This window comes from Lepus europaeus, chromosome 13 (assembly GCF_033115175.1).
Source record: "Lepus europaeus isolate LE1 chromosome 13, mLepTim1.pri, whole genome shotgun sequence".
Lineage (NCBI taxonomy): Eukaryota > Metazoa > Chordata > Mammalia > Lagomorpha > Leporidae > Lepus > Lepus europaeus.
This window is the reverse complement of record NC_084839.1, coordinates 7,657,196-7,675,945: the sequence shown is the minus strand read 5'-3', so window position 1 is coordinate 7,675,945 and position 18,750 is coordinate 7,657,196. Positions and strand designations below refer to the sequence as shown.

The following is an 18,750-nucleotide window of genomic DNA, read 5'->3' as shown; positions in this document are numbered from 1 at the left end:
TCTCTGCTATGGCCTGGGAAGGCAGTAGAAGATGGCCCAAGTCCTTGGGCCCCTGCACCCGCATGGGAGATCCGAAGGAAGCTCCTGGCTTCAGATCGGTGCAGCTCCAGCCATTGCGGCCAATTGGGGAAGTGAACTGGGGGATGGAAGACCTCTCTCTCTCTCTCCCCCCCACCCCTGTGTAATTCTGACTTTCAAATAAATAAATAGATCTTTAAAATATATATATATATATATGCAAAAAGCCACTAATAGTGCAATGATAAAAATTTCTTAAGCTTCTATCTAGAAAACTAACCATTACAAATTCCTTCATGTTTCCAGTAGTCTAATAAGAAGCCAAAATTCGTTCCCATGTCTATGTCAGTGACCTGGTCCTTCCGAGCATCTTCATCACTGTGTCTCTCAAGACGTGGCTTTAGTTCCCCCCTGGGGTACTGAGACTTACTGTAACTTTCCTTCCACTGGTGTAGACCGGGTTTTTACAATACGCCTGCTTGCTCTTCTGAAGATAGCGCTTCCAAAAATTATGTAAAACTTCATTCTAGGGTAAAGAGAAATGAGTGGTAACGCAGGTTACAATGACAAATATGTGGGCACATCTACACCACACATACTGCCTTCCATCCACATATATTTCTACCTACATTCCCTTAAAGAGGACAACCGTAGTGTGAGGAACAGGAGAAACACTGAGCAAACGCTTCGTAAGCTAAGACTTTCAAGGAGGAAAGGACACGGAAGCTCACCTGGCTGAATCTCTCTCTTTGACATATTAAGTAGATGAAGCATCAGAAAAAGAAAACTTACACAAGACTACACTCCTGGCTAGGGGCAAAGCTGTTGTCAGGTCCACCACTCAGCCCAGCAACTTCCTAGTTTCAGGTCTTAAATTCAGGTCTTTGATCCACCTTGAGAGGTAGGGATCTAATTTCATTCTTCTACATATACATGGAGTCTTGCCAGCACCATTGTATCAGAGATACCTGCTCCACCACGTTTATAGCAGCATTGTCCACAATAGCCAAAATACGGAACCAACCAAGCTGCCCATCATTAGATGAATGGATAAAGTAATGGAACATTACTCAGCGATAAAATGAATGAAATCCTGTCGTCTGCAACAAAATAACTAGAGGGCATCATGTTGAGTAAAATAAGGCAGACACAGAAAGACAAACATTACATATTCTCACTTCTGTGTGTGAGCTGAAAGTTAAAACACAAACCAAAAACCCTCGATCTGAACACAGAACGTTGATTACTAGAAGCTGGGTGGAGTGGAGAAGGATAAACTGGAGAAGCTGGATGTGGTTCATTAATCATGACAAATACACTAACATGAAATGGTAACAGGGAAAAGGGGGTGAGGGATGTATGGGAATTCATTGTAGTACTACCTCACAATTTTTGCTTTGCAAATTTAAAATTAAGTGAAAACTCGTGGGCCCCCCCCTGGACCTGCTGCTCAGAAACTCTGGGGTGGGGCCTGGCGACCTGTGCTTCCACAAGACCTTCGGGGGATGCAGACGCACTCTCAGTCTGAGAAGCACTGGTGTCATGGTTCACCCCCAGACGGCATTCCCTGGAACACAAGTCCTGACAGCTGCCACAAACACACACCAAAGCATTTCATTCTACATGGTGAACACCACATGTCCCTGGAAATTATTAAGCAACAAAAATTAACCAACAGAAGGCATCAATAAGTCTGCAAAGCTGCTTGTTTTACTTATTAACCCAGCATTTCCTAAATATCTGAAACCTACACCTTTCTAAAAATTTTCTTTTGGATGTATTGCTTATTTCCAGCTTGTAAAACACGCTCTGAGAACTGGCGGCCTCCTAAATGGTTTGAGGCAGAAACAAGAGAAACTCGATCCCTCCAGCAGTCCTAGTGTTATCACTAACCCTGGCGACCTGCACTCTTGCAGTTCAGCGTCCGACAAACGTGCAGCACAGCCGGGCTCACCTTTAGCTCCGGGCCTACTCCAAGGGTCTTCAGAGCTTCTGCTTGCTGACAGAGTATATACTGAAAGCCTTCACACACGTACCAATCCCAGCCTTTTTCTAAACGAAAAATAACACGTTTCAGACACTCACCTTTCTAACTCACCAACAGCGATGCTGCCACACAGCTAAAATTCATGTTTTATACGTTGCAACTTGAATTTTTTGTACCTCTAAATAGGGTTTCCATTCCAATCAAGCAAATGTATAAATAAATGCTAAAGCTAAACACTATGTATAATTTATCAGAGTTAACACATTATCAATTACCTATCATTTTTCTGAATTAGTAACCTAAAAAGCAGAAAAATGAAGTCACCATGTGAAAAAAAAAAAAGAAAGAAAGAAAGAAAGAAAGAAAACACAAAAGCAAGAGGTGGGCATTTGGCCTAACAGTTAAGAGGCTGCTTGGGATGTCCACGTCCCATAGCGGGGTGCCTGGGTCTGAGTTCAACCTCCACTCCGACTGCAGCTCCCTGCTAATGCTCACCCTGGGAGGGAGCAGGCACTCACATGGGAGACCCAGACTGAGTTCCTGGCTTCCAGCTTTGGTCCCAGCCAGCAGCTGTTGGGAACATCTGGGGAGTGAACCAGAGGATGGGAGCGCCTTCTTTCTTTTTCCCTCTCTTTCTCTGTCTCACAAATGGGGGGGGGGGGGGATTGAACTTATTGAAGTGAGATAAGCTTTAAAATACAGACATAAATTTTACTGAACAATGCCAAGAAGAATCCCAAATGCAAACACGCAGTCACTGCTCCCTCCACTTTTCTGTTTCGGTTCACAAAGCAAACATGGCGATTGGTGAGCCTGACAGCCCAGGAGTGCAGCAGGGGCGGTAAGAACATTCAAGCAGAAAGCGGGCCCTGCGTTGTGCTTCTCTGGAGAGGCTTCCAGGTTCAGGGACGAACTGCAAGTAAGGAAACTGCTACTCCCTGCCTGCGGGCACCAGCAATGCGCTGGGGACTGCAGGAGGCTACTTTCTCCAATCCCCAAAACACCCTGGGAGGCTGGAAGAAATCCGCCACCGTGAGAGCAGAGCCACTGTCCACCTGTCACTACCAGCACAGAAAAGGAAACACTCTGCAGATGCCTGGGTTTCGCCTTCACCACTGGACTGGTTACAGCACGGTCACAACGTGACGACAAGCATGTTACAAGCACGGTTTATAGGAAACTCCTCCCCTGCACATGGCAGGGACACTGGACGGTCACAGAGTTTCCCCAGCCTGCTCACTAACCCAGCACCCTCCCCGAGTGGCACTCAGAGAGAGCCTGGGTTCCACTGGATCCAGAGGTTGAAGCACTTTAAGCTCCTCATGCCGTACACACGTGCTCTCTCCTCCTCCTGCACAGTGTTCTCAGAAACTGGTAGAGGTGTATTTTAAATTCAAAGTCGGAGGCAGAAGTTTGGCCGGTTAGGATGCCCACATCCCATATCAGGGTGTCTGGGTTCAATGCCTGCATTCAGCTCCTGACTCCAATTTCCACTAATGTAGACCCTGGCAGGCAGCAGGCATGGCTTAAGGAATTAGGTTCTTGACACCCAGGTGGAAGACCTGAATTGCGTTCGCAGCTTCAGCCTCACTCTCGGCCTAGCCTCGGTCGTTACAGGCTTTAGAGTGAACCCGCAGACAGGAGTGCATCTCTGTCCATCTGAGAAATATAAATCAAAAATACATGCTGAGGGGCTGGCCCTGTGGCATAATGGGCTAAGCCTCTGCCTGTGGTGCCGACACCCCACGCCAGTTAGTGTCCCGGCTACTCCTCTTCTGATCTAGCTCTCTGCCTACGGCCAGGGAAAGTAGTGGAAGATGGCCCAAATGCTTGTGCCTCTGCAATGTGTGGGAGGCCCGGAAGAAGCTCCTGGCTCCTGGCTTAGGACTGGCCCAGCTCTGGCCACTGTGGACATGTGAGGAGTGAACCAGCGGATGGGAAACCTCTCTCTCTGTCTCTCCCCTGTCTGTAACTCTACCTCTCAAATAAATAAATAAAATCTTTACTAAATAAATAAATAAATCCCGAGTGTTTTTATTTCATGTAATAAATAGTATTACTGTTCTCATTTTATAGCTGAAGAAACTAAGATGATATGTTTGCCTCTAAGATACCTAATACCTAATGAAATACCCAAAGTTTAAGTTTAAACTGCATATTTATTTAAATAAGACTAAATCAGGTTTTACTGTTTTTTTTTTTTTTTTTTTTTTTTTGACAGGCAGAGTGGACAGTGAGAGAGAGAGACAGAGAGAAAGGTCTTCCTTTTGCCGTTGGTTCACCCTCCAATGGCCGCCGCGGCCGGTGCGCTGCGGCCAGCACACCGCGTTGATCCGATGGCAGGAGCCAGGTACTTATCCTGGTCTCCCATGGGGTGCAGGGCCCAAGCACTTGGGCTATCCTCCACTGCACTCCCTGGCCACAGCAGAGAGCTGGCCTGGAAGAGGGGCAACCAGGACAGAACCCGGTGTGCCGGCGCCGCAAGGCGGAGGATTAGCCTAGTGAGTTTTTTTTAACAACAACATTTATTTGAAAGACAGAGAGAGAAAGAGTGAGATGGATCAATCTTCCATCCGCTGGTTCATTCCCCAGAAGGCTACAACAGCTACGGCTGGGCCAGGTTGAAGCCTGGAGCCAGAAACTCCATCTTGGTCTCCCATGTGGGTGGCAGGGACCCAAGCACGTGCCCCATTCCCCTGCGAACCCAGGAACATCAGCAGGGAACCAGATCAGAGGCAAAGCAGCCAAGACTCAGACCAGCACTCTGATGGGGATGCTGGCAGTCAAGATGCCAGTCCTTAAGTTTAATGAAAATTAATCAGGTTTTAGCCCAATAAAAAGTCACTATTAAAGGTTAAATAGAAGCATAAGCTAGCACCTTAGGCTTTCTCTCTGTAATGCATCTGTAATTGTCAATGTGTTTCACAAAAGTATTTTTTTTTTTAATTTTATTATTTTTGACAGGCAGAGTGGATAGTGAGAGAGAGAGACAGAGAAAGGTCTTCCTTTACTGTTGGTTCACCCTCCAATGGCCGCTGTGGCCGGCGCATTGCGCTGATCCGAAGCCAGGAGCCAGGTGCTTCTCCTGGTCTCCCATGGGGTGCAGGGCCCAAGGACTTGGGCCATCCTCCATTGCCTTCCCAGGCCATAGCAGAGAGCTGGCCTGGAAGAGGGGCAACCGGGATAGAATCCAGCACCCCAACCGGGACTAGAACCCGGTGTGCCAGCGCTGCAAGGCGGAGGATCAGCCTGTTAAGCCACGGCGCCGGCTCACAAAAGTATTTCATCAACATATATCAGTATATGTATGTGTGTACACGTATAAGTACATACTTTTCATGTGTATGTATCCTTAGAGCTACCTCATGTAAAAGTCAACCGTTATCACTAGCCTGGTTTCAAACTTGAAAATCTGGTCCTAGGTAATTAGTTACAAAAATAAAAAGCATCAGGTAGACTTTACCTCAGATCCTTGTCAATCATGGTTAATTATATGTACTCCCTGGATAAACGAAATAGATTATCTTGCAAAGCACACCCATGCTGAGGCTACTTTAAAGGAAAATAATCTTCCTTATTTTAAAAGGGTGTGTTCAAAATTCACTGTGAGAAATGAATTGCTGAAGGTTGAACACTGTGCTTAAGTAGCTTAACCTGACAGTTCCACCACCGAATCATTTCAGGAGCCAAGATTTTCTATAACACATTCATAATCCACAGCAGATATAGCACAGAACACATGCCCCCCGCTAGGGCTGTTTTCTGCCTAAGAGTTGCTCCACTGGAAAAACAACTCACTGACAATAACCAGGCTAGGAACAGGGCGGACGTCAAGACATCTGCCTCCAATCTATCATCAGCAGTCACCAGCTTTGATTCCATCGCAGGTATATGACTGACACTCTGGCGTTGTCTCCAGAATCCATTTATATTCCATTCCATGGCCCCAAATCACAAAGGTGAAAGATGTGAATGGATAACGTCAAGCACCTGGGATGAAAGAGCTTACCCAGCTTGCTTTTTCTTTTAAGCCCCCGGCCGATGGCTTTTATCTTGGTATGAGGGATGGACTCGGCATTTATTACCTCCTTGGATCTCTGCAGGAAAGAAAAAGCCTTCGGAATTAGGAAGGTGGGCCGACATCTCCCTTCCCTGCCTCTGAGTGTGCTCTGGGAAGTCTAGTGAGGAAACAGTGCCAAGATCAATGATGGTAGCATCTCAGGAACACGATATAAACTGTACATTCAAGCGAATCTTTGTTGCTTCTCCATTCCACATACCTGAGTACCTGAAACAGTGCCTGCAACACAGCAACCACTAACTGTCTGTTAAATGAATAAACTTTTAAGTCACACTTTTAAGTAAATTTTTCAAATCAAGTCAAACCAAACCAAAGAGTCAAATTTACTCACTTTTTTCCTCCAGGTAAAACATACATAATTTTTTTTTAATTTTATTTTTTATATTTTTGACAGGCAGAGTGGACAGTGAGAGAGAGACAGAGAGAAAGGTCTTCCTTTTGCCGTTGGTTCACCCTCCAATGGCCGCTGCAGCCAGCGCGCTGCGGCCGGCGCACCGCGCTGATCCAAAGCCAGGAGCCAGGTGCTTCTCCTGGTCTCCCATGGGGTGCAGGGCCCAAGCACTTGGGCCATCCTCCACTGCACTCCCTGGCCACGGCAGAGAGCTGGCCTGGAAGAGGGGCAACCAGGACAGAATCCGGTGCCCCGACTGGGACTAGAACCCGGTGTGCTGGCGCCGCAAGGCAGAGGATTAGCCTGTTGAGCCACGGTGCCGGCCAAAACATACATAACTATTAAAACAATTTCTGTATTTGCTGTTAACAGGTAATGTCTAACCTACATACAGGTTAGCTTCACCCGACTTTTCTATGTCTGAATAACACTCTAAAATCACTTTCATTTCTGAATTATAAAAGTACTATTTTTAATCAAACTTACAGAATTAGAATAACTAAATGGTTAGTGTAATTGACACCAAGTCTTCAATTACAAGTGTTCTTCAGGGCAGACATCTAGGATTCTGACTTACCGAAAGTAAAATATTGACTCTTACTGCTGGAAGACAGTGACTGCTTTTAATCAACAAACGGCATTAATACATATTTTCTGCATTTGGATATTTAGAATGAAATTTATCAACTCTCATTTAGAACAGAAAAAAAGACGTGTCTAACAAGACTTTTGAAATGCAGTCTCTCTAGTGACAACCATCATATTCAAAGCAATTCTGGGGTACTAGGTTTGCACGCTGAGAACACAGACATGTCAAAATAAATACTAAATCATTCATCTAGTATAGACAGGCAAAACTTATAAAAGTGGCCAAGAAAAAAAGGTAAAATCTGGACTTGATAAAATGTGAAACAGTAAAACACTAGAAGTAGCTAAACATCCAAAACTAGTGCTACAATTAAAAAAAAAAAAAAAAAAAAGACAGAGACTAAAAGGAAGTTACTGAAATGTGTGTTGAGTATTGTCGATGATATTGCCTTTCATCTTCACAATTCCCAAATTTTCTATAATAAACATGCATTGCTTTTATAAACTATTAAACTCACACAATTCTAATCTATACTTTTATTAAATGCCCATAAAAAACTGACCAAAAATATTTGTTATCTAAACTGACTAGACTCCAAGCAGAGTGGAAGGCCTGGAGAACTGCAGAGTCGGCTGTAGGCAAGGAAAGGGGCGGGAAAGCCAGACAAGCTGCACCCTGGCTTCCACTTCTGGTGGGACTGCCGTCTCACTGGCCACTCCCCTCCCACTGGGTTTCACCACCACCACACTGCACAACTCAAGGGAACACCAACTATGTCGCAGTCTAGGTGAATAGTATGTGTGGACAGCCACAGACACAACAGGAAACACTGAAAACACTCAACACACAGCCCTGCCTACTACAGAGGGCAGGCAGGGAGCTACGCTCTGGGCCTTTACAAAGACGCTGCCCACCTTCTAGAAGCCCACATTCTTCACAGGCTGTTCCATGTGGGCCGACAGCCTTCCAAACGTGAAGTGAGGCAGTGGCATTAGGCTCCCTGCTCCTCTACCTTGTCCAGAAGTAGACATCTACACAACCACTTTTCTCATTTGCAAATCTGCCTTGTTAATCCCGTATGGTGAAAGGACTATTCCCTCCTGGCTCTGCAGACTTCGAGTGAACCCCTTTCCTACAGAGAAGGGTGCGCCTGTCCTGCAGCAGACGGTCCACATCCTGCGTTACTTTGGTCACACGGCTCTGAAGATGTGGTCCCTGATAAGGAACTACCGCCTGACACTCCCAGTGTGCAGGCAGCATCGCTCCCAGGTTCACTGGGACAGTGTGACAGTCTCTATCTTAAGAAGCAGGTATGTTGGGATACATGAAATCTCTTCTATCTTAATTTAAAAAAAAAATCCTTTTAATTAAAGGAAGAGACCCAGGGCAGATTTAAAGGGAAACCATTGTATCTCAATGGAGGTGACCCTGTGAAAGGATGGGTGTGTGGAGAAGTCCCGGCACACGTTGGAAACACCTCCACTGGGCTGCACAGAAAGCGCCAGCCAATGCTTCCCATCTACCAGGCAGACACGAAACAGGAGACGCTATCCAGCGAGAGCACTGGCAGCTTATCTAGGATGGAGACTTTCTCTCCTTAGGAGGGGGGCGTTCAGTGCTGTCAGCCCAGAGCAGCAAGGCAGCTCTGGGTCAGAAGAGATGTACCTGCCTCTTAGTTAGGAGATGTCTTGGAGCCCATGTGGAAATCTTACAATCTGAAAAGAATCCTGGGCCCCCAATCTATCAAGCCCTAAAGGACTGATAATTGGAATCTCCGCGTTGTAGTTTCCTCATCAATAAAACGGAAGTAAACCAAGAGGGGGCAGGGGGAGAGGAAGAAGCGGCATTGGCAGCAGCAGCAAGCGGACGGGATAAAACGAACACTGGAGTTAGAAGCCTCAGGTTCAAGTCCTGGTTCCACCTTATAACTGAGCGACTGTGGCAAGCCCATTCAACTGGTGAGCCCCACTTGTTGCACCCATAAATAGGTCTAACGGTGTTTCTCTGCCAGTTATGAGAAAACAAGATAAATAATAAGAAAGCCTGGTGATCTGTAAAGCACTACAGAAAGAGAAAATGTTAGTAACACTTATTTCTGATACTCTCAACAGTCGCCGATCTAATAGTCCATCTTCCAAATCTCTAAGCTGACACACACATTAAAAACCGTCAAGAATTAACTAATAAAAAGAAATGTACCACTTTCTCAGTACAATTCTAATTCCGTTCCCGTAAGCCCTGAATCAGGAAGTCACTGATAAATGTAGCTCAACGTAATTTCAAAAACCGATCCTCAGTCTAACTCACAGACCCTTGGCTCATGTGTGAGCACTGGATGACTTCCCGTCATCCCTCTGGGAACTGGGCGCACTGCACGAGTGATAAAAACACATCGTTCTTTGGAAGCCAGGGTACATGCCAGGCTAAAATAGCAATTTTTAAATCCCAAGCACATTCATAAAGGATATGTTACTTACCTCTGTAACATTGTGGCAAGACGTGCAGTAATATTTGCCCTCATCAGTAAGACCCCACGAGACAGCAGCACACTGAGTACAGCGCTCCTTAAACTCTCTCTGCACAAGAGGAGAGAAAAGGCATTACCGGCAAACACACCCAACACTGCAAACCCTGCATTTCTGCGCGGTTCCGCACAGAGCTTCCCTGGCAATCTCACCCGATAAATAAAAAGTATGGGACACTGAAAAGCTATCGGGGAGATAACTGCAAACAAGGACAATTCAGTCTTCTGAGTATGAGAAACTGCATTAAAGTGTTAACAATTACTAAAACACAGTCTGTTAGGGGAAAGAAAAAAAGTTAAAAAGGTAGTGGTGGTAAACTGGAAAAAAGATGAGTTTTTATTAAAAAAAAAAAAATCCCTTGAGGGGCCTGACATGGTGGCATTGCAGGAAAAACCTACCCCTGCAGTGCCCACATGCCACAGCCGGTTCTAGTCCCGGCTGCTCCACTGCTGATCCAGCTCTCTGCTGTGGCCTGGGAAAGCAGTAGAAGATGGCCCAAGTGCTTGGGCCCCTGCATCCACGTGGGAGACCCAGAGGAGGTTCCTAGCTCCTGGCTTCGGCTGGGCGTAGCTCCGGCCGTTGTGGCCATGTGGGGAGTGAACCAGCAGATGGAAGATCTCTCTCTCTCTCTACCTCTTTCTGTAACTGTCTTTCAAATAATTATTTAAAAACAAAACAAAACACCTTGAAACAGTGCTGTGAGAAAAAAATGACCAAATGTAAGAACACATTAGTATAGAAATACCACTTACAGTTCCTCTGGAAACTAAAAGCACACGTTCACCGCAAGGAACCAGATTTCTTTCTTTCTTAAGATGTATCTGTTTATTTCAAAGGCAGAGATACAGAAAGAAGACAAAGAGCTTCCATGAGCTGGTTTATTCCCCAAATGGTTACAACAGCCAGGGCTGGGCCAGGCCAAAGCCAGGAGCCAGAAGCTTCTTCAGGTCTCCCACAAGGTGCAGGGGTCCACGCACTTGGGCCATCTTCCGTGGCTTTCCCAGGCAGAGAGCTGGATCGGAAGTGGAGCAGCCGGGACTCGAACCGTTGTCCCAGCACTGACACCGCAGGGAAAGCTTAAACTTAACCCTCTACCCACAGCGCCAGCTCTGGAACCAGATTTCGTAAAAGATGTTTATTTGCGCGGCAGATAGACTGACAGAATTCTCCCATCCCCTGGTCCACGTCCCAAATGGCCACAAGAAGAAAAGCTCGGCCCGGCCAAAGCCAGGAGCCCGGAACTTAACCTGGGTCTCCCACTGGGTGGCAGGGGTGCCACCGCGCTGTCCCCAGGGTGCAGGCGGCAGGGGGACCAACGTCTCGGCGGTGCTCAAGGCCAGCCCCAGGAACCAGACGTTTGTGTGCGAGCTCGTTCACGTTTCTGCCTATTCACCGGGCCGTATAACGGTATCAGCTCTGGGCGCGGCGGGCGCTTCCGTGGGCGCTGGGCGCTGGGGGCGGCACAGAAGGGACCCCGGCAGCCGGCGGGCACCTCCCGCGCTCCTCCCAGAAAGCCTGTCGCCAGGTGTCGCGGACCGGACACCCAGCACTCCTTCACACGCTCAAACGACCCGGCGTTCCGAGGAGCGCGTCAGACGACAGACAGATTTGGCCCTATTTATGTCGACGACTTGGCAACGTCTCCGGCGACGCCGTGCTGGCGCCTGGACCGGGCGCCCCGGGGCTCTGCCCGCCGCCCTGCAGCACCCAGGGGGCCCCGGGGGCGGCCCCGTCCAGCAGCGAGGAGCCAGGCTGGGGCCGCCCCGCAAACCGGAGCGGCCTACCCTCCTCCCCCGGCGGCCCCATCCCGACTCCAGCCGCTGCCCCAGCCGCGCGCCGGCCCCGCCCTCCGGCCCACACCGGCCGCGCAGCCGGCCCCGTCCTCCCGCCGCCCTCCTCGGCCTCACTGCCCTCCGGCCACGGCGCTCCAGGGGCCGCCAGGCAGGCGCTCCGCCTCCTTACCGCCTCCTCCAGGTCCATCACGCCGCCGCCGCCGGGGCCCGTTACCCAGGCAGCGAGCGCAGCTTCCGGGACCGTCGGGATGAACCTTCCGCCCGGAAGCGCGCGCCTCCGACTTTAGGTTCCGGGCACCCGCGGCCGGAAGCCGCCGCGTGCCGCAGATCCCGCGTGCCCGTCCCAGCGAGCGGCCTTGCCTGGTCTGGGTCCCTGAAACCAACCGAAGAGCAATGGGGCGACGCCAGTGCCGGGGTGTTCGTTCACGCTCGTGCCCCACGGCCCGACCCTGGCAGCCCCACGTGCTTGTTCGGGTGCGAGGAAGGCGGTGCAGCAGGGCCCTCGCTGCTCAAGATGGACGATTCTGGCCCTTCCGGTTGGCCGGCCGCCCCCTTCCGTCTTCTGCGGAGGGACCACGAGACCTGGGTTTCCAGTCGTGGCTCGCCTGCTGCCTTGGCCTCAGTGTCCCTCTGTAAGCATCAGACGTTACCAGGGAGCACCTCAGGTGTTGGGTGCTGACCGCGCCTGCCCTGTGACTCGGGAGCGGACGCTGAGTCCGGGGAGTCGGCGGTGCCCGAGGTCCACCAGCGCCCCCGCCTTCGGGGAAACTGTGTTCTGGTGCGGAGGGAAAAGGTAAAAACAAGGAAGGAGAAGACGCGCTCGGGACGCGGAGTGGTGATGCATGGCCGGGCCAGTGGGAGCGAGAGGGCTTCCGTGTGGGTGGGTGCTGAGGACAGGTGTCCCGGGAGGACCTTTGACCCAGAAAAATGAGAACGGTTCAACTGGGAACCTAACAGGAGGGAGGGAATGAAAAGAGCAACATGACATTCTGTGGAGAGGCTCCACACACTGACACTAGGTCTTTGAAAAGGCTCAGAAATTCAGCAACCGCTGGAGACGGAGCAGGAGAAAAGCGAGGTTCATCAGAATCAGGACAGTGGATCTCTACAAACACCGTGCACATTTATGTAAAAGATCGCAAGAGGAAGTCGTGAACGACCCTAGGCCAATACGTTTGGGAAAGAGGAAATGGGACATTCCTTTAAAAAAAAAAAAGTTATCAAAAGGTATGCAAGAAGAACCAGAAAAGCCGAACAATCCTTTATTTAAAACATTGCCTCCGTGAATTAAAAATTCTCAGAAAGAAACCCCCCAGCTCAAATGGCAGAGCTGTAATTTCTGCCGAAAGAAGTGACACCCATCCTACATAGACTTTTTTTTTTTTTTTTGACAGGTAGAGTTATAGACAGTGAGAGAGAGACAGAGAGAAAGGCCTTCCCTCCGCTGGTTCACCCCCCAAATGGCCACCACGGCCGGTGCTGTGCTGATCTGAAACCAGGAGCCGGGTGCTTCCTCCTGTCTCCCATGCGGGTGCAGGGGCCCAAGAACTTGGGCCATCCTCCACTGCCCTCTCGGGCCACAGCAGAGAGCTGGACTGGAAGAGGAGCAACCGGGACTAGAACCTGGCACCCATATGGGATGCCAGTGCTGCAGGTGGAGGATTAACCAAGTGAGTGCCGGGTTCTAGTCCCAGTTGCCCCTCTTCCAGGCCAGCTCTCTGCTGTGGCCCGGGAGGGCAGTGGAGGATGGCCCAAGTCCTTGGGCCCTGCACCCACATGGGAGACCAGGAGGAAGCACCTGGCTCCTGGCTTCGGATCAGTGCAGTGTGCTGGCCGTAGCGACCATTTGGGGGGTGAACCAATGGAAGGAAGACCTTTGTCTCTCTCACGTCTATAGCTCTATCTGTCAAATAAAAAATCAATGGGGCTGAATAGAAAGTCCAGAAATTGACCCACAAATACCTGTAAGATAACCTGCTCAGCAACCAAGATGCTACTAAAATTGAGTGGGGAAATGATAGTTTTTCGGTAACTGATTCTGGGTAATTGAAGATCCATGTGAAAGGATTATTGACCTCTTTCTCACTCCATCCTCAAAAATTAAATCAAATGGATCATAGACCTCCATGTGATAGGTAAAACCATGGCGCGTCTGGGTGGGGGGAGCATAAATAAATATCTTTATGACTTGGGGAGAATAGATTTTGTAAACAAGCATAAAAAGTTTTCCCATGAAAGAAAAGATCATTAAGTTGAACTCGATTAAAATGAAGAGCTTTATTCCGTCAAAAAGCTAGACAAAGCTGAAGCCAGGAAGCAGGAACTCCACCCAGATCTCCCACATGGGTGGCAGGGACAGAGCTACGTGAGGTGAGCCATTACCTGCTGCCCCCTAGGGTGCACATTGTCAGGAAGCCAGAATTGGGAGCAGAGCCCGGCCCGGCTCTGCTTTACCTGCCCGTAAATAAATAATTATAAAACATGTCAGGTGGGAAGGAGATTGGAAAAATAAAGCGGGACAGAAAGGAAGCGAGTAGATGGGTTAGGAGGTTGTGGGGTGGCATCCTGTCACCTCTCTGATATTCACCTCTCACGTTCGAGAGGAGTTCGGAGCAGTGGGTTCGTCTTGCGATGCAGGGGGATCAGCACTCCCAGTGCGAAGGTGGCCCTCCCTTCCTGAGCAGGGAGGAGCGTGTTGGTCAGCTTCTCATTGCTGCTACGAGTGTCTGAGAGGAGCCCGTTTTGGAGGAACAAAGTTTGTCTCCACGCGTGTCTCGTGGGTTCACAGTCGGAGCTGGGCTGGTGTCTGGTGCGAGGAGTGGGTGGTGGAATCCACGCACAAGGAGGATTCCACAGAGGACACTGAGCAGACAGAGAGCAGCTGGGCCAGACTCAGCTGGCAAGAACCCCCTCGCAAAGGCACGGCCCCAGCAACCCGCGGACCGCCCGCTAGACCCACCCCCAAACAATTGGATCAAGTCTCCACCTTGTGAGTGCCATCAATCCATGACTTTGGGGTTTAAATGTCAGCTTGAGTTGGGATGCCCAGTCCTGTTGCAGCTGTAGCAGGGAGTGCAGTTGAGCTCCGAGAGGAGCTGGGCCGGATCGTGAGGCAGGTCGGGAGACGATGGTAAGAATGGCAGGTAATCTGCTGAGCGGGACGCAGAGTTGGGCGGCGGGATCCGGCTTGGATTTGGAAGGGTGCCTCTGGGTGTGAGGGTGACAAGTGGAAGGGAGCACGAGGGGCAGCAGGGCTGTCCCACAGAGGGCAGTGACGTGTCCAGGGCTGGGGTGGTGGCGGTGCTGCTGGTGAGAGGCAGCTTCTGGATACGTTTATGCAAAGATCTTTGCTGATACAGGAAGAGAGGTGTGAAAGATGATCGCGAAGCTTTGGGTCTGACCCGCTGTAAGAACGCAGCTGGCGGGGCTGGCGCTGTGGCGTAGCGGGTAGAGCTGCTGCCTGCAGTGCCGGCATCCTATATGGGCACTGGTTCAAGTCCCAGCTGGTCCACTGCCGATCCAGCTCTCTGCTATGGCCCGGGAAAGCGGTAGAAGATGGCCCAAGTGCTTGGGCCCTTGAGTGAGAGACCTGAAGAAGCTTCTGGCTCCTGGCTTTGGATTGGTGCATCTCTGGCTGTTGCAGTCATTTGGGAGTGAGCCAGTGGATGGGAGAACTCTCTCTCTCTCTGTGGCTCTGCCTTTCAAATAAATAAATCTTTGAAAAAAAAGAATGCAGCTGGCATTTGCTGACACTGGAAGATCCGGTTGTGGGTGTCTGATAGAATTCGGAGGAAGAAAGCAAGAGTTCAGTGTGGGCTACGTTTAGATTAGTGATGCACATCCCAGTGGAGATGCTGAGCGTATTGCCTAGGGCTGAATAGATCTGTGTAAGGAGGTATAAGTTTGGGAGTCAGGAGTCTGGGTAAGATCCCCAAGGGTGTGGCTGACAATCAAGAAAAAGGTCTGGGGACTGAGACCAGCACCTAGGGGTAGGAGCCAATGAGAAGGGTGCAGTAAAGGAGGCCAGGAATGGCTGTCCTGAAGTAGAAGGAGGACCAGTGCACTTGGCGTGCCAGAAGCCAGACAAAGATACCGCCAGCCACTTGGGTGCTCCTGGGAACAAATGGAAGATCATGGGATGTGGACGTCGGGGGCACCAGTGCCCTTGACACCAGTGGTCCCAGTGGGCAGTTGGGGCGGAACGCCTAGGAGACTGGAGGCTGGAAGAGTACGGATGGACCTGTTGCAAGCAGAAGCAGAGGCCCCGTGCTGGTAGGCGTTGTCAAGTTAAGAGAGACTTTCATTGCTTGGTCTGGGTTTGTTCCTTAGCTTGCAGCTTGGGATGTTTGCAAGCTGGTGGAAATGAACGCTCAGAGAGAGGGAAGAACGTCGGGTTGTCATGCGCTGGCGGGAGGCGGTGGGATGGGCCCTAAGCAGACAGTGCACCCGTGGCAGAACCAGGAAAGAAGGGAGAGCAGGTGGGAGGGTGTGGGTGGGGACGTGAGGAAGATTTCTTCTGAGTGCCTCCAGGGAAGTGGGGAGCAAGTCTCCAGCTGAGAGTGGGGTGCGGGCAGGGCTGTGGGAGGCTTGGGGAGAGGTCGGAGGTGTGACATCTCTTGGAACCCAGAGCGTTGAATCACCAGCCTGAGGGGCCCACTTGACATCTGCCGTCATAAATCCGAGGAGGAGGCAGCCAGCACTCCCTGCCCTCCTGCGATGCCCTTCTCCCCAGGGACAAACGCAGCGGTCAGTCTCAGCTGCCACTGGCAGCCACGTCAGCGCAGAAGTACTCCCCTCCTGGTTTAAAAGGAAACCAGCCCATCCGCAGGCCCACAGGGCTTTGAAGCGTTTTCTATCAGATGGGCAACAGCCTCCTAGGGGGAACAAAGGCCCTGCGCGCCTGCCCTCCCCAGGACAATAATGACCCCCCTCCATAGCACCGACTGGTGTTGATGAGATGACTACGCCCACGACGTCTACAACTGCATTAGCACTGCCGCCCCACTTCCTGCTGGCGTAGGAGGTGGAGGATGGAGCCACCTGGCGCCAGCGGCCTCCTGTCTCCAACTCCTGGAGCCTTCCTGTTGTGTTCATTCCTTCTTCCTTCCTCTCTTCTCTCTCCCTCTGCCTCTGCCTCTGCCTCTGCCTCTGCCTCTGCCTCTCCCTCTCCCTCTCCCTCTCCCCGTCCCTCCCTCCCTCCCTTCCTTTAAGGATTTATTTATTTGAAAGGCAGAGTGAGAGAGGGAGGGACAGAGAGACACAGAGAGATCTTTCTTCCACTGATTCACTCTCCATAGAAGCCAAGACTGAGCCAGGCCGAAGCCAGGAGCCAGCAGCTCCATCCGGGTCTCCCTCCTGGGTGGCAGGGCCCCAAGCACTTGGGCTGTCTTCCCAGGCGCATTAGCAACTCCTCCCGTGGTCACAGGGACACAGTTTTACCCCCGAACACGGTGTTTGTAGAAGGAATGAGTTGCTGTCCAGGATGCAGGTTCCCGGCGCCTCCTGCCGCTGGTGGCTCCATGCGTTCTTTCAGCGTCCCCCGATTGACACAGAATCCCACGCTGTCAGGCACGGAGACGCATTGGGAACTTTGATATTTTTTATCCCACTGTACAGCGACATTCCACACAGCAAACCTGTGCCGTTTGTCCTAGGACTTGTTCCTTCCAAATTTTCAAGCGGAGTTTTCTCTATCTTTCCACAGTGTTTGTCTTCTGGTATTTCAGCCATGTTAGCCCTGGCAGGATGACAGGACATAGGTAAACATAAAATATACCTTTCTGGATAAAATACACCTTTCCGGAGAGATGAATGCTGTCAGAGATTCAGCAGCCTGTGGATATCGGGTGACTGGCGTGGGGGAAGTGGAGAGGATTTTTTTAAAGGGTTTTCTTTATCTATTTGAGAGGCAGAGTTACAGACAGAGAGAGGGAGAGACAGAGAGACAGAGGTCTTCCATCCACTGGTTCAATCCCCCAAAGGCTGCAACAGCCAGAGCCGCACCCATCCAAAGCCAGGAGCCAGGAGCTTCTTCCGGTCTCCCCTGTGGTTGCCAGGGCCCAAGCACTTGGGCCATCCTCCACTGCTCTCCCAGGCCACAGCAGAGATCTGGACTGGAAGAGGAGCAGCCAGGACTGGGGCCCAAATGGGATGCTGGCATTGCAGGCAGCGGCTTTACCCACCATGCCTCGGCCCCTGGAGAGAGTTGTTATGGGGCTGCCAGGTAGACCTGGCTGAGCAGAGATGGGAATGGGGTGAGTCACACAAGAATGTGGGCACCTAGGTCCTAGGGAGATGAAAAGGCCCTGAGGCAGGGCCCAGCAGGAGTGTTTGAGGAACAAAGGGGACCCAGGACGGCCTGAGGGTAACACCTGAGAGGCAGAGACCCGGCCTCCAGGGCAGAGGCTGGACGAGGCCCCACTGCTGCAGGAGGTCGCCTAGGCCCCCAGGGCTGCTGACACCCCCTCCAGTGCACCCAGACAGCCACTATCCTTTGTTTAACACCAGGCCTCCCCTGGCCACTGCAGCTGGCTCCAGCCTTCCAGGGAAGGGCGGAGGGACCCCTGGTGGGTCAGCTGATGCCTAGGCAGCCAGCCGTGGCTGCCCTGTACTGTCCAGCAGCCCTGCACCTGCCTGTGGGCATTACCACCTTCCTGGGATCTCAATCCGGAGAGCCAGGGAGAGACTTCCCCGGGGGCCCTGACCTAGAGCTCAGCCGGGCAGCTGGGGCTCAGCTGGAGCGGTGGGAACTCCCGAGACAGGAGAGAGGACAGTTTCAGATCCGAGGACACCACGGATTCGATTAGGCGGAGTGTGGCAAACAGGAAGTCACGCCAGTAATTTCTGGACATCAACACATGACTTCCAAATGATAGGACTGATCTGATTAATAATCTGTGTCAACTAGGAGGGAACTTCAAGTAGTGGAAAAAGTCAAATTAGAAGATATGTTTTTTTTTTTTTTTGCACCTTAGGATTTTTTCTTAATAAGCATATTCAACAAACTTTTTAAAGATCTTTTGGGGGCTGGCACTGTGACATAGCAGATAGAGCTGCTGCTTGCAGCACCAGCATCCCATATAGGCGCCAGTTCGAGACCCAGCTGCTCCACTTCCGATCCGGCTCTCTGCTATGGCCTGAGAAAGCAGTAGAAGATGGCCCAAGTGCTTGGGTCCCTGCACCCATGTGGGGGACCCCGAGGAGGTTCCTGGCTTCTGGCTTTGGATTGGCGCAGCTCCAGCTGTGTGGCCATCTGGGGAGTAAGCGAGCGGATGGAAGACCTCTCTCTCTGTCTCTACCTCTCTCTGTAACTTTCAAATAAATAAAATAAATCTTTTTAAAAAAATTCTAGATATGAGAAATTCCT

The 18,750-nt window shown here is 50.8% G+C and overlaps 1 protein-coding gene across 3 annotated transcripts in view; it reads right to left on the bottom strand.

Annotated features, from left to right (window-relative positions):
• TAF1B (TATA-box binding protein associated factor, RNA polymerase I subunit B) overlaps nt 1-11,625 on the bottom strand; it is a 70,160-nt gene extending 58,535 nt beyond the window's left edge. For 2 of the 3 annotated variants that reach the window (XM_062208950.1, XM_062208951.1), the window contains exons 1-5: nt 11,554-11,625; nt 9,544-9,642; nt 6,015-6,102; nt 1,973-2,070; nt 449-544 (exon numbers count right to left, since the gene is read on the bottom strand). In XM_062208950.1, the coding sequence (XP_062064934.1) occupies nt 449-544; nt 1,973-2,070; nt 6,015-6,102; nt 9,544-9,642; nt 11,554-11,571 (399 nt within the window). In that variant the 5' untranslated portion in view covers nt 11,572-11,625. Of the gene's footprint in view, nt 1-448; nt 545-1,972; nt 2,071-6,014; nt 6,103-9,543; nt 9,643-11,553 lie in introns of those variants that run through there. The other variant, XM_062208952.1, reaches the window with a different exon arrangement.
• Nucleotides 11,626-18,750: the final 7,125 nt, after the last annotated feature.